The following is a 23,675-nucleotide window of genomic DNA, read 5'->3' on the forward strand; positions in this document are numbered from 1 at the left end:
TTAATTTTATTTTGTGCAAATAATTTCCATAGTAGAAAAAATATTAATGATAAACAGCATGATGGAACTGAAAAAAAAAGTGAAAGAATTATTTGAAGTATCAAAGTTTTAAACTTTTTTGCATGATCAGTAAAATTAAAAAATGATCTAGGGGTGGGGTAGGGGGAACTGCCAGTGTTGCAGATGGTTGAATACTGCTTGGTTCTCTGGAATCTTTTCTCAGGTTCTGGTGTAAGAAAAAGAAATTATATGAAATAACTGTGGATGAACAAGACTGATATGTCAGAAGAGACTTGAATTTTGAATCCTTAGGTACAGTTAAGGCTTAAAAGTTTAATCAAGTTCAGTGTGAGCCAAGAATTGTTATGTTATATTCACTTATATTTTATTTAAGTGTCATTTATTGCAGGGGGGAAAAAATGGATTAGATCTCTTCATGTTTTTATCCGTGATTGTTGTAACGGTGGTTTTAAATTTGCTTAGTAGGCTATTAATTATAGATTTTTAAAAGAAACACTAATGTTTTTAATTTGTGTTGGAAAGTGCTTATCGTTAATTATATTATTTCAGTGAAAAATAAAAATGTATGCTTATTTTACAGCTTTTTCTCAAGCAGTAACAGCATCACCTACTTCACATTTTAGTTTTGGAACAAAAAATTTTGGAATTCCTAGCTCAACAGCTTCTTCCATGGAATCTTCCTTATCTACTACATGCTCTAATAATATTCATTTTAAATTCGGAACAACACATACCACTTCATTCTCAGGAAACTCAGGATCTGATTTTACAAAACCCTTCACATTTGCTGTATCTGGACCTGCATCTTCTGATAAAAACACAAGTAAGAAATCCTTATATTGACTTGTTCCAGATTTATTATTGCTGTGAAAGTAACAATGAATTTTTGATGATGGTTTCAATTTTGCATTTATTATTATTACAAAAAAGAGAGGGTAAAATAGAAAAAATTAGTGTACCAACACTTGGGGATAGGAGAATATCTACACCCTACTGACATTCACTCACCATGTTGGGTGAGTGAAAAGGATTATCTGTTATTTTGGTTGGTAGGTGAACAGTTTTTATTTCATTACTTGTAGCAAATATTTCACCATTTCTTGCAGCTTGGCCAGTAGAGGTAAAAACAGAGCCAGTTGGAGTTATGGACATCAGTCACCAAGGAAGATAACTTCACTATTTGGATAGTTTGACTTGAAGAAGTTAAAGGTATTTTCAGCAAAATTTAGGTGAGCAAAAGAGATACCAGATGAATTGATGTATAATGGGATAGGGAAACCTTAAACTTGAGAAGGTTGATAAGGTCAGCTCTAGTTGTGTTTCTTAAATTGAGGCACAACTTTCTGTCAAAGGCTGTGCTTTGATGTCTGTAGGTGATGGCATGTAGCATTGAAGTTTTTGTTTATGCTGGAATTTTTTAATTGGATAGAGCAGCATTTCCTAAATTTTTCCTACAGCGGAACACTTCCCAAATCCTGAAATTTTCACGGAACACCTTGGTTATTTTGTAATGTATTAATTAATAGTCAATTTAGCCGATTTGTATTATTAATTAATAATTGATCATTAATTAATAATTAATTAAACATAAACATTAAATTAATTTGTGCTGATTTTCATTGACATATCCCATTCTGATCACCAAAAATTTATAATATTATTATAAGTACTTACGAGTGAATGCAAACTTTTTCTCCTGTGTGCTGATAGTTTCCCCCTCTTTTCATACATCCTAGAGATTGCTTTGTAGGCTGGTGGTGGATGACTCATTATCTGTTGCATCACAAACACCTTCAATAAGAGATTTCTTAATACCAAAATTAAACAAAGTCCCTTGTCTCTTATTCATATTAAAATTTAAATCTGCAGGCCTATTACTTTTAAAAAATCACGGCACTACTGTTTCGAAACTTTCACCCTACAATACGAACTTGCAAAGTAAATATTCAGTATTACTAGATTTGAGAACCGGATACAGACTACCTTGATCTTCAATTTTAGTGGAAAAATTTTCTTTATACAGGTAACCCTCGTATAACGGGGATGTTAGGTTCCATAGAAATGCTGCGTTATACGAGACATAGATCACATAGAAAAAGTAGGGTTAGATTCCGAAATCGTTTTTTTTTTTTTTTTTAATTATATAAACAACAATGACATATCCAACAAAAACAATATTTTTTTTTAATTCAGGTAATTCATGTAAGTTAAGAAAACATAAACTATTACAAATATGTAGTATAAAATTACAAATTGTACATAAATTCCATTGCACATGATGCATAAATGTTTTAGACACAGTAAAATAAAGCGCATATTTTAATCGTCATCACTGTCTTCAGAAATAACATTTTGTAGATGTTCTTTAAGTGGTCGTCACCACTTGAAATCTCTTGGACATCATTTGTATAATTCTCATTGCATACTTCGGCTGGTTTAGTCATCAAGAAGTCAGTAATAAGACTTTGCTTTCCACTATGTTGCAATTTTTTATTACGTTCATAATATGGCACTAAACAAATATCCAATTGTCTCATGAATTTTCCTGAGCGCTCCATTGAGGGATCATTATCCGTAAAATAACTTCTTAACTTTCTTGCCAAGTCCAATCCTTCTGCTAATTTCTTTAGCGGATTCAACACAATCAGAATCTTCAGCAGAACTTTCCCCAGAACACATAGATCTTGCCAATAACACTCAGTAGGGAAATACCTCTGTAATATTCACATGCAGTTTTATTTCCCTTTTTATATATGAGTACTATGAGAGCTCTACTCCAATCATCGGGAATTCGTCCCTCTGTCCAGGCTTTCTGAACTATGCAGTGCAGCCACTGTAAGACTCTTATACCACCATACTTCAACATTTCTGGTCGAATATCATCTACTCCTGCTGCCTTTCCACATTTCAAGCCTTTGATGGCTTTTTCTACTTCAAGTATGGATATGTATTCCTGACTGCATGCCTGCTCAGTGTTTTTTACCACTGTGCTGTCAAACTGCTTGTTTCATTTAGCAGTTTTTCAAAGTAATTACTCCATACATCAAGGATATCTTTTTCTCCTGTTTTCATGTCACCTTTATCATCTCTAACTCCTTTTACAGCACTCTCAGCTGATGCTGATTCTCCCTGGATTTTAAGATTATACAAAGAAAACTGCTTTTTAAAGTTTTCGAACCAACCCTTACTGGCAGAAAAACCATGCTGAGAGATTTTTTCTGAAGAATCTTGATCAAATTCTTTTAAATGTTTATAAACTTTGAGAGCTTTTTGCTTAATAAGATGTCCGTCCAAAGGAATTTTCTTTTGAGTGCAATCTTCTATCCATATCATTAGAGATTTCTTCATTTTTTTCTATTAGAATATCGCGAACACGAGCAACGCGCTTTGCACTTACCCTTGACCCAGCAATAAATTTCTCGGATTTTATGTTCATTTTGTTTGTTTGTTCGAATTGTTGATTCGTTTAAATTCAGAGTCCTTGCAACAACTCATGGTTTTTCTCCAATTTTCAACCGATCCAAGATTTTAATTTTTTCTTCGTGAGAAATGAATTTCCTCTTCAATGTTGGTTTTTTCCCTTTCGTTGCAGTTTTAGTGGCCATTACAATAAAAATAAACTTTTACATTAAAAAAAAAAAAAAGCATTACATATGTAACTCACCAGAAAATAAACTGCTCTGCTTGAGAATAACACACTTATGATTTTAAATGAAGACAATTTTCAACAATAAACACTTTATACAGTAAATCCTAGATGGCGAACCTATGGCACTCGTGCCGGAGGTGGCACATCAATGATTTGCAGGTGATATCCTTTTATACGCTTATAAATTATTCAAGATTTTTTTAATTGTTACAATACGTACAAGCTGAATTTTATTTTACACAAGACAGCAGCTATAAAGATGTGCATATGATTGGCGGTATTAACAAGAGATCGCACGACTTAAAGACAAAAGCAACCGACAAGTGTTGAGTTGAAATGCTAATTCTCTTCAATCGAATTCCATAACATCTGAAACTGTCATAACAACATTCACTATTAGTTTTAACACATTCACAACAGGGTGTCATTTATTGTTCCGATGGAACTTCTCATTACTGACTGGCTCAACTCACACAAACGTTTCGACCCTTGGTTGAATTTTATGAATTCTTGTTTGCATTTGAGGTGACAGGCGAACTCGCACGTTCATTATATGGCATGTTTCAATTCTTGGTAGTCTTTTATTTTAAGTTAGCTTTTGTGATCTGTCATAATGACATCAAGAATTTCAAATGCAATAAAAAAACACTTATTTCATAATTGAAAAATTGGACAATAGTTTTTAGTTAGATACTGTGTTTCGGTGCAACATATGGTTTTGCTCAAGTCTGTACAGCGTACAGTTTCTGTGAGAGGGGACGTGATTTATTAGTGTTATGTCGTCGCCTCGTCACTTTTACTTTTATTCTTATGTTATATTATTCTATATGTATTATTTATCTCTCATGCATATCAGTTATTTCATTGCCGACAAATTTATATTTTTTGTTTAGAACGACTGCGCCAGCCGGTAACTAAATTCTGATACTCAAATAAATAACGCTAAACAACAAAGGGATCGTGATGTGCAGTTGTGGCTCCCCCTTTTCTTTCTTACATAAATTGCTTTCCCCTTTACTCATACAGGTCCGATAGTTTTATAAGTGGTAATTCAATCTCAGAGAAAACAGACTCATGAACTTTGATATAAAGAAATACATTTATTATAAACTCTTGCATAGATACACTTTAAGTAATAGTTTCACTGCTAGAGTCTGAACTCCCCCCCCCTCTTTAAGTTAAGATATCCAAAATTTTAATTCTTATGTTTAAATGAAACAATCCTATATCTCTGTTATATTATTATGTTCAGACTCGATTATTCCATACAGGGTTACTCAGTGCTAATTTTCTAAGCACAATTATATACAAACTTTATACAAAGTATGTCAGATGCATTCCGTCTTGTATTTTAACATGGAAAAATATTCTAATTCGTGCTCAAGCTCTATCCCCCCCCCCCCACACACACACAACTTAATTAAATTTCAGGCTAATATTTAACATTATATCATATAGCTTCTTCCTGACAAACAGTTCAAAGGTTAGGTTCCTTTCTCAGCACAAGCTTAGAGTGGCACCAGCTTATTTGACACAGACAGATCAGTCCAAGCAGTCCTTTAAGCACTATGGGTAAGTTAATGTGTGGAGCTCCTTAAATCCTTGGCTCCTATTCCTTTTACGAATACAATCCTATAAGGAGTATGAAAAATTGTACATTACCATCGTGTTCTTTTCATGGGACTTCCGTGACTTCCCTCCACGCTTTCACTTCCGATATGCAAGACTTCCGTATTTTTTCACCATGTGTTTCTGTGGCATCAGTGACTTACTTCCACTATCTTTGAAGGTTGCCCTTCGCTGACTTCACATTGGCATAACTTACCAACAGCTCTTTACTGGAATTCTGACTTCATTCCTTTGGTGGCTTTATTCGACTCGGTACAACAGCAACCAGGAGATTGTTGCTGGGCACCAGTGACAAGCTTCCGTAGCTATCCAGGATTGGGCGGGAACACAGGAACAGAAAACGAGAGAGCATTTGAGTCTTGCGCCGCGCCTTATATTACAAATGCAAGCAGCATCTCTCGGTGACTACGTCATACTCTTAGCCACGGCCGATTGGTCATCCCAACTTCGAACTGTTTTCACATGATTCTAATACATAGATCTCTTAACCACATTTAATAATAACAATTTCAGTCCTGAAACACAGTTTCTCTTTGCTTATCTTACACAGACATTATCAATTCTAAATACATCATCATCAAATTCCTGCCATGTACCCTCAAGGGGTGTACAGGATATGATAGTACTACATGAAAAAAATTACATCATTATTAATTTCCTATCTACAATTTTCCTCCAAATCAGTCTGTTACTTGTCAAGACTCCAACATTATCAGATCTTATATTTCTATCGTCTAAAGCACTTTGTACCGTATCAATCCACCTATATCTTGGTCTTCCTCTGGGTCGTTTTGCTGCCAACCTGGCAGAGAACACTTGTTTTGCTAATCTTTCTTCGCCCATTTTGTTTAAGTGACCATACCACCTGAGATTAGCTCTGCTAACGCATTCCTGGATGCTGACAATGTCAAGTTCTTTCCTAATATCCTCGTTTTTAATATGATACTGCCATTGATGCCATCTGTTCACGCCTATAATCTTTCTCAGGACTCTCATATCTGCGGTCTCTAGTCTTTGGTCAAGTATTTTACTTCTGACCCAGCTCTCAGATCCATAAGTTAAAACTGGTTTGAACACTGTCTTGTATACAGCTAATTTAGTGTTCCGACTAATTTCTCTCTTATTCCATATGAATTTATTCAATTGACTTCCCACCATACCAGCTTTGCTGATTCTGTTGTCTATTTCTATATTTAATTTACCATCTTCAGTAAAAATTGTGCCTAAGTAGCTGAAATGTTTTACTTGTTCCACAGGTTCTCCATTCACAAAACAGTTGGCATTTTCAATGATTCTGCCTATTTTCATTGTCTTTGTCTTTTTATTGTTGACCTTCATACCATATCTATTACAACAACTATTCAATTTAGTCAGAGAATCTTGCAGACTTGTAGTGGATTTATTTAGAAGTATAACATCATCTGCATAAAGCAAAGAGCTGACATTAACATCTCCAATTTTGATATCATGTTTAATATCACTTTCCTTCATAATGTGATCCATATAGATAATGAATAACAGAGGGGATAATGTACATCCTTGTGTCACACCAGATTTAACATTAAACCATCTTCCTGTACTTCCTTCAATTCTAACTGCTGACTTACAACTCAAATAAAGACTAAGTATTGCTTGATATAATGCCCCATTGACACCATATAACTGCAGCGTATTGAATAGCTTCTCTCTTGGCACCTTGTCATATGCCTTTTCCAGATCGACAAAACTTAAATACAGATCTTTTTTATATTCCCATGCTTTCTCGACTATTTGTCGTAAAGTGAAGATCTGATCCTGACAGCCTCTATTTTCCTTGTTCCTCACCAAGCTTTTCTTCCACAATTCTTCTCAACCGTTTCTCAAGTATACTTGCATAGATCTTGCCAGGAACACTCAGTAGGGAAATACTTCTGTAATTCTCCATGCAGTTTTATTTCCCTTTTTATATATGGGTACTATGAGAGCTCTACTCCAATCATTGGGAATTCGTCCCTCTGTCCAGGCTTTCTGAACTATGCAGTGCAGCCACTGTAAGACTCTTATACCACCATAGTTCAGCATTTCTGGTCGAATATCATCTACTCCTGCTGCCTTTCCACATTTCAAGCCTTTGATGGCTTTTTCTATCAAGTATGGATATGTATTCCTGACTGCATGCCTGCTCAGTGTTTTTTACCACTGTGCTGTCATCACTGCTTGTTTCATTTAGCAATTTTTCAAAGTAATTACTCCATACTTCAAGGATATCTTTTTCTCCCGTTTTCATGTCACCTTTATCATCTCTAATTCCTTTTATAGCACTCTTTCCTCCATTCTTAAGCTTCTTCAACAACCTCCAGAATATTTTGCCACCTTCTTGATATTTATTTTTTATATTCTTGCCAAAGTCCTCCCATGACTTTTGTTTAGCTAGTTTTACAGTGTTTAGCATTCTTGCATTTGTCTCTATATTCTCTAAGAGCACAAGCTGACTTATTTGACAGGAACTTTTGGTATGCTTTCTTCTTTTCCTTCACTGCCTCTTTAACTTCCTGTGTCCACCAGGGAGTTCTGATTTTTTTATCCTTACAGACAACCTCACCACATGCCTCTCTGGCAGAATCAATGTTTTCTTCAGAGTTTGCCACTGAATCTCCAAGGTTTGATTCCTGTTCTCAAACTCTTTCATTTAATTTATTTAATATTAACAATCTCAGTCGGTTTGATATACTTTTGAGTTAACATATATACAATACGCTCTTAGCCCTTTCTCTGGAGGCATAAGCATGTCCTTATCCTTAGGTCTAATCGTCACTGTGTGTTGGGTCGGAAACAAGATGTCTTACAAATAGTGAGTCGGCTCTTTTTTCGACACAACTTCTTGTTTGCGTTTGAGGTGACAGGCGAACTCACACATTCATTGTATGGCGTGTTTCAATTCTTGATAGTCTTTTATTTTAAGTTAGCCTTTGTGATCTGTCATAATGACATCAAGAATTTCAAATGCAATAAAAAAACACTTATTTCATAATTGAAAAATTGGACAATAGTTTTTAGTTAGATACTGTGTTTCGGTGCAACATATGGTTTTGCTTAAGTCTGTACAGCGTACAGTTTCTATGAGAGGGGATAAAATTTGATTTTAAGTCCCGCAGTGAAAAATATGAAAAAAATAATAATAATAAAAAAAAAAAAAAGGATTACTAGAAATTGTAGACCGCGTTATACGAGGGTTACCCGTACTTCCGTGCTTAATGGTCACTAACATTTGCAACACAGATGTTATTTCTTTCAGTTTAGAGAACAGAGGATACACCGCCCATTGTTGTAATCGGTTTCCAGGCAATTTTTATGACCGGTCATAAACAGTGGTATTCTCTTTCCCAAATGTTGAAAGGTTTCAATGTGTGAAAATAAACGATAATTCAATACTTCCCCATTTAAAAATACATGGCATGGTCACTAATATTTGCTACACAGATGTTATTAGGCGTTCTGGGGCTGAGCTTTTCGACATATTCACAAATATTATTCTCTCAGAATATTTCCACTATAAAATATTTATTCATGAAAAATGCTTAGAAAACTAAAATGACAAATTCCAGGAGAACTTCTCGTGGAACACAGTTTGGGAAACCCTGGGATAGAGGATGTGGAAACTTTTTATTGGTAAGTTTTGTTTTATTTTTGAAAGAGGTTCATTGTGTATGTTAACTTCAGTGACATGATATCTCTTAGTTTACTGTAATGGTGATTTTTTAAAGATGTATTAAAAACCAGACTGCATGCAGTCTCCATGCCATAACATAGCCTCGAGAGTGCCACAACTTCACAGCTTAACACTATTCAGCTCTCATCCAGGCTTGATAGGAAGTTTTGTAATACACTGCCTTCAGGTTCCATTCCATGTATTAAAATGCTCTACTACTGTGCCCTTGAAAAATGGTGGAGTGTGTGTGGGGGGGGTAATACGTCAGATATTTCCAAGTTACTTGAATAGAATCCAGTTTACTCTTTCCCTGGGTTTCTGTTTAATATTTTTTGTAGCCTCTTCTCCAGTATGCCATCCTAAACTTTACCTGGAACAATGGACAGAGAAATTCCTCTTGTAATTTTCACATTCAGTTTTATCTCATCTTTCCTCCTTTCATGTTAGGCTCAGTGGCCTGTTATTGCATTCAATTTTATTTCCTTTTTTATAATGAGTATTATATTGAGTGCTTTACTCCAGTCATTGCATATTCAGCTTTCTGTCTAGGTCTTCTTAATTATCACTAGCCACTGTAAACTTTTTCCACCTCTGAGAATTTCTGGGCAAATATCTATTCACTAAAGATACTCAATCTTCAAATACACAAGTGTTCTTCAGAATTTGCAGTATTCACAACTCAAACTGGCCTTCCTTCTCTAGTTCCACTGATTTATGTGGAAGAAATATGTATTTTGACTAGCAGTGAATTAACGCAAATTGTCTGTCTATCCAAGAATACTAGACCTTTTCTAAGCTGTAAATGTGCAGCTCTCCTCATGGTCGTTCAGTTTTTCAGTTCTGTTTTTTAAATAGTTCCCTTTGACATTATGCAGTGTCCCATGGACTAATTACTGTTTTCGCTCTCTCAGGTCAAACCTATTCTGGTCCAAACAACATTTTTGCTACAATTAATGTCTTCATCTCTAGTTCCATTTGAATACCTCGCGGCTTTGTAAGCGTTGATTCTCCAACGAGTTGGCTGACCCAAATTTAAAAAAACTACTTTGCACTTTATTTTGATGCTATTTTCATCTGCTTGCATTGAAATTCATTATGTTAAATATTTCTAAATATTTTCAGATAACATTTATTGGGATACATATAATTGCACTTTTCTTTCTTTGCAAAACTAACAAGCTGGGGGGGAGGGGGTCAAGAAACCCTTGCCTTTAAAAGTCTAAATGGACACTTACATCCTGCTCAGCATGTTGAGCAGGATGCGAATACTTTTAATTGTGTTTACATTTTGAATTGAATAGTAAGTATCCTGAAAATGTTTTTCAGGTTATTCGTTATTTAATACTTGGAAGAAAGGATGAGCTGGAGTTTTACCATCTTCCTCATATTCTGGTTATTCTCAATTAAAGACTAAGCTCACTTCCTGGCATAATTTTTCTCCAGTGCTTGCATAAATGGCCAAAGCAAATTACTTTTATTATACTAGAAGCAGTTCATTGCACTCCTCTTCTAGTTATGACAGGATTTCCTCTAATTATGATGAAAATTTGTGTTCTAGAATTATCAGCCATTTGATGTGGCCTCCTTACAAAATTTGTACCCATCTGGCATTTTCCCCTCTGAAGAAATGCCAAATGAGTATAAATTTAGTAAAGACCACATTAATTTAGTCCATAAATTAGTTCAGTCCATTGAAGAAAAGGTGGAGGGCATAAGTCGGCTAAAGCTGTTTTACCATTGTCCTTTATCTCTCTCAAAAATAACGGAGAATGTCATCAACAGCCATCTTCTTCACCACCTAGAGGCTCTTAAATTAGTGTCCATCAGTACGGATGCCCCATTCTTTGACTGTTGTTTCCAAAGATTGGTAATGCTAGTTAGATCAAGTCATCACTCTTGACATTTATGGACGATTTGTTTGGGTCTAGCTTAGAGATCTGTTTATTAAATTACTCTGTTATCACCTGCCTTCCACATGCCAAATTAGTAGCTCCTTACCTGGTCATTGACTATATGTCAGTAGTTTTTTTTTTTTTTCATATCAAATTTCCCCACCAGTGTCATAGCACTGCAGAGATCTGAATTTTCTTTCACTTCTTTTTCCACATTTTTCCTTCACATGAATGATCTTCTCTTTCTATTCTCATCATCTGACTGATCATGCCATTGTCACATGCAATAAGTTAAAGATACCAAGAAATTATATTCTTTGTTTCATCCTTTATCCAAGTGTAAGCAAAGTTTGCGCATGAAGAAACTTCACGACTGGGCTACTTGTATATAGAGGCTAATGACTTCACACCATTTGCCTTAGTATCCCATAATGCAAGGCACATATACTTACAGACATGTATAATGCTATGCATTATGGGAAAGGCCACTACCCAGACTGGTTTTGACCTTTATCGAGTTCTCATCAGTAGGAACCAGATTCAGAAGAGATACCCCGGTTAAAATGATGCATAAGTTATATATTTCCCATATACAAGTAGTCAAAAGGTGTCACACCATTTGACTACTTATATAAGGATATGCCTAGCATTGTAGCATACTAAGGCAATTGACGTGAAGGCATTAGCCCTTATATACAAGTAACCCAGTCATGAAGTTACTTCACATGCAAACTTCGTTTGCTTACACTTGGATAAAGGATGAAACCAAGAATATAATTTCATGGCATGTTTAACTTATGATAGTGGTTCCCAAACTTTCTCAGTTCACGGTGCTCTTAGTGTATTAGGATTTTTTCATGGCACCCAAAGTCAGAACATAGGCCTACTTAACAAAAGCAAAACAGTGGTTTGTACAGTGTCCATTAGATGTCCTGTAAAGAGCAACAATCTTTGTGTCCACTTTACTTAAAATATGGTTTTTACTAAAATAAAGAGCCAAAAGGCTTCATTTCGGCAATGCAAAAATTATAAATATCAAGTGGATATTAAATCCAGCATTATTTCAAAGCTGAATATAGAAACTATAAAAGTTTCATATGAAATTTGACCAGAGAGCTTATGGGAATATACTCGCTAGCATTTACGAGTTGCCCTAGCCGGATCTTATAGGAGACATGATCACTATGCCCAATTGTCCATGTATTCGTTTCCTGTTGGCCCATTTTGATAAGTTTTCACTGGCCTGACAGCTGTTTCAAACTTGTTGGTTTTTGTCAGAGACCAGGCAGAAACATTAAGAGAGCAGAAACTCACTTTCAATACTATGGAACTCGAAACGTCGGAGAGGAGTATTTTCTGTAAACTCTCGGTCGGTGCGTAAAGTATTTACTAAAATAAAGAGCCAAAAGGCTTCAGTTCAGTGATGCAAAAATTAGAAAAATCAAGTGGATATTAAATCCAGCATTATTCATTATAGGAGGCAAATATATGGACATTTGGGCAATAGCGATCATGTCTCCTATAAGGTCCAGCTAGGGCAACTCATGAATGCCGGCAAGCTCTCTGATCAAATTTTATATGAAACTTTTATAGTTCCTATATTCGGCTTTGAAATAATGCTGGATTTAATATAATACTGAATTTAATTAATATTAAAATTTAATATTATTGAAATGGAGTAGGTTATATGAACTCCATTGGAGGATGGCTTGGGGGTCTGAATTGAGGGCAATGGTGATTGCTATTCTGTAGGTTGAGGTGAGTTGTGTGGAGTAAGGTTAATCAAAAGAAAGGGAGGAGTGCAATGTGCTTTCGTCTGCAAAACTGTGTATTGAGTTGGAGGTAAGCTGAAGTAGGTCATTGATATATAGTAGGAAGAGAGTTGGTGAGAGAACAGAACCTTGTGGAATCCTAGCATTAGTTGAATGTTGAGAGGATAAGGAACCATTCACCACCACACATAGTGTGCATCCAGACAGAAAGCTGGCAATCCAACTACTGAGGTCTTGAGATAGACCAAATGATGGCAGCTTGCTTAGTAAGCCCTTGTGCCAGACCCGGTCAAACACCTTGGAGATATCAAGTACAACCACTCGAGATTTGTCCAGAGATGGGTGACGTGTGAGCAGATCTCCTGTTGATCGGCAGCAATGGAATCCATACTGGAAGTCGTTTATTAGACGGGTAGCTTCAAGGTAGTATAGGAGTTGGGAATTGATGATTTTTCCCATCACTTTAGACAGGACTGAGGTGAGCGAGATGGGGGGCATTAGTTGGATGGCAGCAACTTGTCGCCCTTCTTGGGAATGGGTTGAATGTAGGCCAATTTCCAGGCTGTGGGATAGATACCAGTGGAGCAAGACAGCATATATAGGCAACATAGGATGGGAGTCAGTTTTGGTACACAAACTTTCAGGACAATTGGAGGAATGCCATCAGGACATTCCTCCAATTCTTTCAGACTTTTCTTTTTTGTGTCTAATTTGGACAGTATTTTACTGATCTCTTTCTGACAAAAGGATATAAGGGGCATTGTATGTTGGGCATCTGGAATGGTTGGGGGATATTTCCCATTGTCAATTATGCATGCATTGAAAGCAAAGTATGAGACCAGGAGATTGGCCTTTTCTGTAGGTGATGATGCAATGGAGCCATCTTGGTATGATAGAGGTGGGAATAGTATTGGGCAGAAGTTACAACTGATTGCTCTGCCGAGAGACCAAAAGGCTCGACTGCCATTTGTACTGGCTGCTAATTTCCTGCTTTTTGCTCTTTCGAACTCTGTTTTGGAAGCATTGATTGTTTTTTTGCATTTATTTCGGGCTTGGGTATAAGCTCTAAAGGAGGATGGAGGTCTTGATTTGAGCCAGTAGTGGTATGTTTGGTTTTTCATTTGTACAGCTTTGGCGCATCTTTGGAAAACCAGGGTTTGGTTAGGGAATGGCAGATCAGAGTACTGTGGGGAATGTATGATTCCATTGTTAGTGAGGATTACTTTGGTTATTAGTTCGGTTCATGTGTTTGGGTTGGAAGGTCAGAAGCAATAGTCTAACCATGGGAATGAGGCATAGATGTTAAGGAGGCTGTCCCACTTGGCAGTGTTATAATGCAATACTCTTGTATGGGAGTGGCTGTGTAAGCATTGTTGCATGGTGGGAGGAGATGAGCATTAGGTTGTGGTCAGAATTGCCTAGCTGCCCATCTACATTCACTGTGTATTTGGAAGGATCATTGGTGAGGAAGAGATCTAGGGTATTTGGAGAGTGGTTCGGGTTATCAGGTATTCTGGTTGGCATCTGAACTAGTTGTGTAAGATCATTAGTGATGGTGAATGTTTCAGATCTCTGCCTGCATGATCTGTACAGGTGGAGAAGGAAAGCCAGTTGGTGTTGTGGAGATTAAAATCTCCTAGGAGGATGATTTCGCTGTTGGGAAAGTGGGACTGGAGGAAGTCAATTTTTAAGGAGAGGAAATTAAAGAGCTCAAGAGTGGTTAGTTGCATTAATGGAGCGATAGAGACAGCATGTGAATTTGACTGAGTTGGATAGGGATATTTTTATCCAAATTAGGTCAAATTGGGCAATTCTAGGTTGTGTGCTCTCTGGCAAGGTATGTCAGAGTGGATGTATGCATAAACACCACTCTTGGGTCGAAAGGAGTTAAAGAGTGTGTAGTTTGGAAGGTTGAGATGAATAGTGCTGGTGAGATTTGAGTTTCTGCCAGAAAGAGTAGGTGGGGTTTGGTAGACTGAAGGTGGTAGTGGACACTATTAAGTTTGAAGTTTAGGCCACTGATGTTGAAGTGGATTTGTAGGGTTTTGTGAATCATATGTTTGACCGCAGGGGTCTTGCACATTTCCTATGCAGTGCCTGCATGCTGGTCACCATGGTGGCTTGCTAGTGGCAGCACTTGGTTTTTGCACCAATTTAACTTGTATGTAGTCATTGGGCTAACTGTAGTCACAATTTTGACGTTTTTCAAAATTGATACATCTGGGTCGAGCATGTATGCGTGATTGGGGACATGTGTCTTTGAATTTGTTGTTGTTGATTGCTGTTATTAGTTTTGATGTGCTTGTCTGCATGTTGCAAGTCACTTTTACGAGGTGTGGAAAGTTCATTCCATCCTTTCTTTTGTTTATGGGTCTGAAACGGTGGCACGTGACAATATTTTTGGAATCAATGTCACATTCTTCTGCTAATTTGATGGTGTCTTCTTTTAGTGCTTTTCCATTTTCCTTTGGAAAGTTCAAAATAACGCCTTTGAATTTTTTATTTTTAGCCTCTGAGTCGTGCACCGTTGATGCGATTATTTCACAGACCAGTTGGTCTTAAAGCTACTTGCTGAAATATCTGTGTATAAGTTTGTATGAGGTGTGGGGAGGGAGTTCATTACCTTCATTTTGTAGGTTAAGTTTGTCTTATCTCCGGAATTAGCCAGATTAAATACTTTCAAGATTTTTTTTATTTTTTAATTAAAATGGGAATCCTTGTTTGAGATAGGAGATTGTTTCTTCATTGGAAATATTTACGAATAGGAAAGAGATGCCAAAATTAACTAAACTCGTTCCCCTGTTTAAAACAAGTTTTCAATTGTCTTAATGAAATTCACGAAATTTTTTATGAAGGGATTTTTCTAGTGATTTAATGCAGAACATCAAAAACCTTCCTGAAAATTCAGAATTTTATGTACAATTCAGTTGGCTAATTATTGATCTCTTATTGATTCACATGACTCTGTCACTCAGTCTTTTCTTGAAGGTACATTCATGGGCTCTATTCAACTAAATTGTCATTTGTAGCTGCTGCTGCTGTACAGAAGCTTGAATATACAAACACTTAATCTACTTTTTTCCATTCTTTGGAGCAGCCCTTCTGAATCATCAACAACTTGTAGATCCCAGATTTTTCTTCCATTCCCACTAGTAGCTTCCCCACATACACAAAATAGATATACTGATGTACATTTTGTGACTTCTTATATGGGATTGAGATGAAATTAGCTTAATGAGATCTTTGATAGTTGCAACTATAAAATGATTAGGTATGGGAGAAAATTTTCTTGTCCTTAATTTTTAACAAAAAAAAAAATGTATCATTTCAGAAGGAGATGATGAACTTGAGGATGATGAAGAAGAGTCTGAACCACCAGAAAATGAGGTGACACCAGTAATTGAAGAAGATGTCTTGTATTCCAAACGGTAATTACTCACTTTGATCATCATACTTGGTGAGAGGATACCAAGAATACTAAGATATTAGAATAATATTTAAATAAATGAAATACTAATAAATTGAAAACTTGTATACCACATAAACACTATAATTAACATATATAATATTAAAAATTTTGTTTTGGGGTGCTTTAGGGTCAAAGCTGTATAATTCAGAGTAGACCTCCTTTAAAGAAATGCAGATAACCGACCAGGGCTTCTGGCCTAATGTCCAATCCTCACCTTCTCATGGTGCACCCCGTGAGGTATCTACCTGGATATTGAATAAAGGGCTGACAATTTAGGATTTAGCCAACTAAATTGTATTCTTATTGGCTTAAATCAAAATAAAATGAGGCAAAACATGACATGCCAGCTGGGACATTGCCCAGTTAAACAAGGTCCCCCATTGTTTTCGCCAGGGAACCAGGATAATCAACGAAAAGTCAGCTACTGGAACAACTCCTGAAACATGCCTGAATTCAACATCACCAGAGTTTGAGATCAGTACTATCGACATGAGAAGCCTGAATGGTGAAGAAACAGAGCTGGCTGAGGAATTAGATAAGTACCAGATTGACATAATAAGAAGTGACTGAAACAAAAAAAAAAAGGCAAAAACTGATTAAATCTTTCTAAGCAATAAATACAAAATGCTATGTTCAGGCAATAACAATCAGGGAAAAGAAGTAGCTATAGTATTCAACACTAAATACAAGGCATCTTCTTGAATGGCAGGCAATATCAAGTAGAGTGATGTGGACAAATATCAGAATGGGAATCTGGACAATGAGAGTTATTTGTGCATATGATCCCAAAGAAAGTTCTGTTAAGGTAGAAGTGGAGGAATATTTTTGAGGCTTTAGAGAAAGCATCTGACACAGTGAATAAGGAAAAATTGGTCCTTGTTGAAGATCTAAATATCAAGGTAGGAAATGATTGTCAGACATACAGGAAAATATGGTGAAAAGAGCAAAACTAATAATAATGGCAAACACCTGTTGGATTTCTGCTCAGGACTAGTTATTACTATGTTCCAACATACAATTGTGCAAAAATTCATATGGAAACAAGAGGCAAAGAAAAGTTTCATTGACTATGTTATTGTTGGTAGTGATGTTTTCTCACTGGTGTAGAACCTAAAGCGTACACAGGATTTGAAATTGGAAGTGATCACCATTTAGTCTTAGCAGGATAAAGTTGAATTTCATACTGAAAAGAAGAATGTGTAAAAAAAAGTTTTAAAGCAAATAAAAGTTGAGCAGCTCTCAGATGTGAATAGTAGACTAAAATACACATACATTATTCAAGAAAAAATGAGTTTTGAGAACAGGAACCAAACCTTGGAGATTCATTGGCAAGCCCTGAAGAAAACATTGATTCAGCCAGAGAGGCATGTGGTGAGGTTATTTGCAAGGATAGAAAAATCCGAATATGTGGTCTCAATGCCGAAAACTACCTACAGAACTGCTTAACCACAGAAACCTATGTTTACAACAAAGAAGAAAGCATATCAAACGTTCCTGGCAAATGAGTCAGCATGTGCTCTTAGACAATACAGAGACAAATGTAAGAAAGCTAAACACTGTGTAAAACCAGCTAAATAAAAGTCGTGGGAAGACTTTGGTAAGAACATAGAAAATAAATGTCAGTAAGGTGGAAGATATGCCAGAGGCTGTTGAAAAAGTTCAGAAATTTGGAGGATAGATTGCTGTAAAAGGGAATAGAAATGATAAAAGTGACATGAAAACTGAAGAAAAAGATATCCTTGATGTATTGAGTAATTACTTCAAAAAAATTGTTAAATGAAACAATCAGTGATAGCATAGTGGTAAAAAAATACTCAATAGGCATGCATTTAGGAATACGTATCCACACTTGCAGTAGAAAAAGCCTGCAGTGTGGAAAAGCAGCTGGAGTAGATGATATTCGACCAGAAATGCTAAGTATGGAGATATAAAAGTCTTGCAGTGGCTGCACTGCATAGTTCAAAAGGCCTGGACAAAGGGACGAATTCCAGATGATTGGAGCAGGGCTATCATAGTACCCATATATATATAAAAAGGGAAATAAAAGTGAATGTGAGAATTAGAGGTATTTCCCTACTGAGTGTTTTTAGTAAGATTTATGCAAGTACAGGTAACCCTCGTATAATGCGGTGCTTATACAACTCGGTTTCGATATAACACAGTCTACAAATTGTAGTAAAGCTTTATCTTTTCATATATTTTTCACCGTGCGACTTAAAAATCAAATTTTATCTTTGTTAAATTTGCGTCTGCCCGTATCGTGCATGTGGTTATATAAGTAGCGAATTTATATTAGAGGAAATACCCTTTAGCACGCATGTACGTCAATTTACTGTATAAAGTGTTCATTGTTGAAAATTGTCTTAGTTTTCTGCCAGGAAAGCGTATTAAAAATTGTGTGTTAATTCAAGCTGAGGACTTTATTTTCTGGTGAGTAACATACAATATGTAATGCTTTTTTCTGTAAAAATTTTATTTTTATAGTAATGGCCACTTAGAGGGCTTTTGCGATATGGTTGAAAATGAAATTAGTGAATTAATTGATGGCTAAATAGATTTAAATTAGGAGGAACTGGTACAATTAATACATAATACATGACATCGAACCAAATGGCGGGGAAAGTTCTGCCAAAGATTCTGATTGTGATGAATCCGTTAAAGAATTCAGTTTAAAGAAATTATCAGAAGGATTGGACTTTGCAAGAAAGTTAGGAAGTTATTTTATGGATGATGATCCCTCAGTGGAGCGCTGCAGAAAATTCACGAGACAATTGGATATTTGTTGAGCTTCATATTATGAACTTAATAAAAAAAAATCGCAGCATAGTGGTAAGCAAGGTCTTATTACTGATTCTTGATAACTAAACCAGCCAAAGTATGCGATGAGAATTATATGAATGATGTCCAAGAGATTTCAAGTGATGACTACATCCGGCCACTCGTAAATAAAGAACATCTACGAAATCTTTGTTTTAAAGACAGTGATGACGATTAAATTATGCTCTTTATATTATTTTGTCTAAAATATTATGCATTATGTGCAATGAAGGTTATGTACGTATAATTTGAATTTTTATAAGTTTATACTATGTATTTGTTTCATAGTTTATACGTTTTCTTAACTTACGTGAATTACCTGAATTAAATAAAAATATTTTTTTTTGTTAGATATGTCATTGCTTATATAATTTTTTTTAAAAAATGTCGGAACATAACCCTACTTTTTCTATGTGATCTGAGTCTCGTATAACGCTGCATTTCTGTGGAACCTAACATCAGCTGTATACGAAGGTTACCTGTTGAGAAACGGTCGAAGGATTGTGGAAGGTAAGTGAGCTTGGGGAAGAACAAGGCTGGATTCAGGCCAAATAGAGGCTGTCAGGATTAGATTTTCACTTTATGACAAATAGTTGAGAAATCATGGGAATATAACAGAGATCTGCATTTAAGTTTTGTAGATCTAGAAAAGGCATATGACAAGTTGCCAAGAGAGAAGCTATTCAAAATGCTACAGTTGTATGGTGTCAGTAAGATATTATATCAAGTGATACTTAGTCTTTATTTGAGTTGTAAGTCAGCAGTTAGAATTGAAGTACAGGAAGATGGTTTAATGTTAAATCTATTGTCAGACGAGGATGTATATTTTCCCCTCTGTTATTCATTATCTATATGGATCACATTGTGAAGGAAAGTGGTATTAAACCTGATATTCAAAATTGGAGATGTTAATCTCATCTCTTAGTTTATGCAGATGGTGTTATACTTTTAAATAAATCCGGTACAAATCTGCAAGATTCCCAGATAATTCAAATTGAAAGTCAGGCAACACTTCCATTTTTAGATACACTGGTCACATGTCTTTCTTCCAGCAATCTTTCCATTACTGTTTACTGCAGGCCTTCACATACTAGCCTATATATATATATATATATATATATATATATATATATATAAACTCTTGCCACTGCCGAACACAAAAACTAGGTGCCATTAACACAGGACTTCATGAGACTACTCCTAATAATGAAAATAAAGTAGATCACTATAAAAACACAAGCTATTCCATACGTTAAATGGATATCAGATAAAATAAACAGAATACTTTGTAAATGTAATCTTAATGCTACTTAAAACCTTGTGCAAAATTAAAGAACTCATTCAATTCCTCCTTGGATCCCCTGGCCCACCTCGGAATATACCATATTCAGTTAGGGATCCCATATGTCCCGGTTTTATTACTTCTGTCCCGACGTCCCGATGTGTTTAGTTCGGGACGCTAAATGTCCCGGATTTTTTAGAATATAAAAATATTAACATTTCTAATAAGAATAAGTACAAGTCATAATATTTTTGGGTGCTTTTAAAAATGTATGTTTACAAAACAAAAAGCAGAGACATATTTATTTTGTAGTTCGGTGAATTACTAGAATGTTAGAATTTTGGGAAAACGATTTAGTTCCATACATTGAGCCAGAGAAAAGAATGTCAGAATGAGGGAGACAGTTGCCCAACTGTATGTTTAACTAATCACAACCATGGCATCTATTTCGTTCGTCTGGTCGGCCGTAAATTTTTAGCAATCTTTTGTCTCAAGCTTAGTTTGCATAACGTACGATATCCGACGGTCCGAAATGTTTCTCATTGGTCGGCATGTTTTTGAATATTAACGTGTCACGATAGTCTCATTTTCTTTCAACCAGTGAGAAACATTTCAGACCGTCAGATATCGTACGGAAGCTTCACACATCAGGCGCTAAATTGTTTTTATATCGCTACAGGGTATGTGATATAACCTAGTTTTGAACTGTTCATTTCGTATTCTTGCATTCTCGTATTAATTGTGAATATTGTATTTTTGAAATTAATAAAGTTATGCCGTTTGTTACAAAATGCCCAAAAGAAAGTGTAATTTCAATGAAAAATTGAATGATCTTTTTCCTTTCATTTTCATAACAAAAAGCAGTGATTGTGATGATAGCTCAAGAGTAGCCTGTCTCTCTTCTTCTTTGGAGCATCAATCCGAAAATTGGTAAATATAGCAGCACATCACAACATCCTGTCTTGTTGACTTCCTTTTTATCTCTTCATAACTCTTAGCGCCAGTTAGCATCATTATGTTATTTATATATGAAATTCTTGGTCTGCCTCGTGGCCTCTTTCCTTCTACAGTCCCCTCCATTATTTCTGTAATCAGTCTCCCATGCCTCACAAATAGTGTCCAATTAGGCTTTTTCTTCTCTTATTGATGTGTTTCATTAATGACCACTCTTCATGAACTATATTCAGAACTTCTTCATTGCTTTTCTTTTCTGTCCAACTAATTTTCATCATCTTTCTCCAGCACCAAATTTCAAATGCCTCCAACTTTTTCATGTCTTGTTTTGTTAGAATCCAGGCCTCACAACCATATAATGCAATGCTCCATATGTATATTTTCACTAGCCTTTTTTTGAGCTGGATGCTAAGTCCTTTACTGGTAAAAATGTTTCTTCTGTTATAGAATGCTTTTTTGGCTAGGATTATTCGTGCTTTAATATCTGATTGGTTTCTTCCATCTTCTGTGATAAGACTTCCAAGATATTTAAAAGAGGATAACTGTTGTAGTAGGTTATTATTTATTTCCAGATTTATTTTCATTGATTTGCTTTACTTGTAATTAATAATTTTGTTTTCTTATAATTAATTTTCAGGCTGTACTGTGTGAAGATTTCTTCCATCTTTGTTAGGGTGGCTTTCAGTTTGTTTTCGTTATCAGCTAAAACTGTTATATCATCCACAAACCCTAGCCAGTTAATATCAATTCCATTTATCTTAGTTCCGGTTTATATTAGTTCTTTCAGTTTATTTATTGCATCTTCAATTTACAAATTACACAATATGGGTGAAAGAGAGCACCCCTGTCTTACATCTCTATGTATTTTTGCTATTGCGGTTTTTGTTGTATTGCTGGCTGCTTCTATTAGGGCTTCTTGATGCTTGTAAAGATTAAAGCCAGTGCCATGCAGAATTTAACATTGGCCACGGAGGTAAGGTGACCATGTCAATACAAAAAAGCACAAGTCTGCTGTGTCTGCAAAAAGTTCAAGTCAATCATTGACATCATTTTTTGGGTATCAAAAGTTAGGTAGCCAAGAAATGGAGTTGGTTGCACAAGCGGCTACATTTGTTTTTCATGCAGTTAAACACAATCACAGTTTCCAATCTATGGATTGTACATCCTCTATTTTAAAAAAATTCTTGAATAAGAAATTTTCATCATCATCATCATCATCAAATTCCTGTCATGTACCCTAAGGGTGTACAGGATATGATAGTACTACATGAAAAATTTACATCATTACTAACTTCCTATCTACAATTTTTCTCCAAATCAGTTTGTTACTTGTCAAGACTCCAATATTATTATTATCAGATCTTCTATCGTCTAAGGCACATTATACCGTATCAATCCACCTATATCTTGGTCTTCCTCTGGGTCGTATTCGTGCCAATCCGGCAGAGAACACTTGTTTTTGCTAATCTTTCCTCGCCCATTCTGTTTAAGTGACTATACCACCTGAGATTAGCTCTGCTAACACATTCCTGGATGCTGACAATATCAAGTTCTTTCCTAATATTCTCATTTTTAATATGATATTGCCATTGATGCCATCTATTCACGCGACACCCCAGCCAACATGAAATTTGTCATGTTGTACCATCATTCAGCCGATAAGAATACAATTTGGTCGGCTAAATCCCAAATTACCAGCCCATCCTCGTTCGTTCAGTATCCAGGTAGATACCCCAACAGGGTGCACCATGAGAAGGTGAAGATTGGACATTAGGTCAGAAGCTCTGGTCAGCTCTTTGCATTCCTTTAAAGGCTTTGTGGAGGTCTTCTCTCAGTTATACAACTTTGATCCTTAAGCACCCTCAGATCTTACCTTCAGATGAAAAATCCTTATAAAGGTTCTTTTGCATAATGGACAAGTTTCCAATGCAAGTCTTTCTAAATCAAAGGTCATTATCAATTCCGAATGAGTTTTCTAACATAATGTGTCAGGAATAAGTTATAAAGATAACTTATTACTGCTATTGTTACCTCTTGTTGGTTGAAACAATATAAATGTAGATATAATTCCTTTGATTTTATTAGAAGGACCACCTAAAAAAGAAAATAAGTGCAGCTGTTCTACAAATATATAAATTTCATTTACAGTCCTAATGTTGCTGTTTGGAATTATAGCCAAATTAACTAAAGCTATGCTACCAGTTTGTTATGTCTTAACTTCATGTGTTCCTCTGAGTTTATCTGTTTTGCAAGATTAAAAACCCAAGTTTCTGGATGAGAAAAAAAATGTCACCATCTCTGAAACTGGATAACCCACCAATAGGTGAAAAAAATCCTTACATTATCATCTTCACACTCTAGATGATTTGAATTCAGTTATTTCCAAAAGGGGAGAAGATTGCAACTCAACTACTGTATATAGTATTCATTAGTATTAAAGCTAAATGCAGCCAACTATGTTGGCTGCATTTAGCTCTAAAGCTTTAAGAAACTGGCCGATAA

General features: G+C 35.7%; 1 protein-coding gene across 1 annotated transcript in view; it reads left to right on the forward strand.

The window, feature by feature from the left end:
- The window catches only part of Nup50 (nuclear pore complex protein Nup50), a 135,006-nt gene that overhangs the window by 62,437 nt on the left and 48,894 nt on the right, over positions 1–23,675 (forward strand). The window contains exons 4-5 of the mRNA XM_090414331.1: positions 602–844; positions 15,983–16,079. Of these exons, the coding sequence (XP_090270457.1) occupies positions 602–844; positions 15,983–16,079 (340 nt within the window). The remainder of the gene's footprint in view (positions 1–601; positions 845–15,982; positions 16,080–23,675) is intronic.

The sequence above is a fragment of the Typopeltis vanoorti genome, chromosome 25 (assembly GCF_054136105.1).
Source record: "Typopeltis vanoorti isolate ZY-2024b chromosome 25, IOZ_Tvanoo_1.0, whole genome shotgun sequence".
NCBI classification, from domain to species: Eukaryota; Metazoa; Arthropoda; class Arachnida; order Uropygi; family Thelyphonidae; genus Typopeltis; species Typopeltis vanoorti.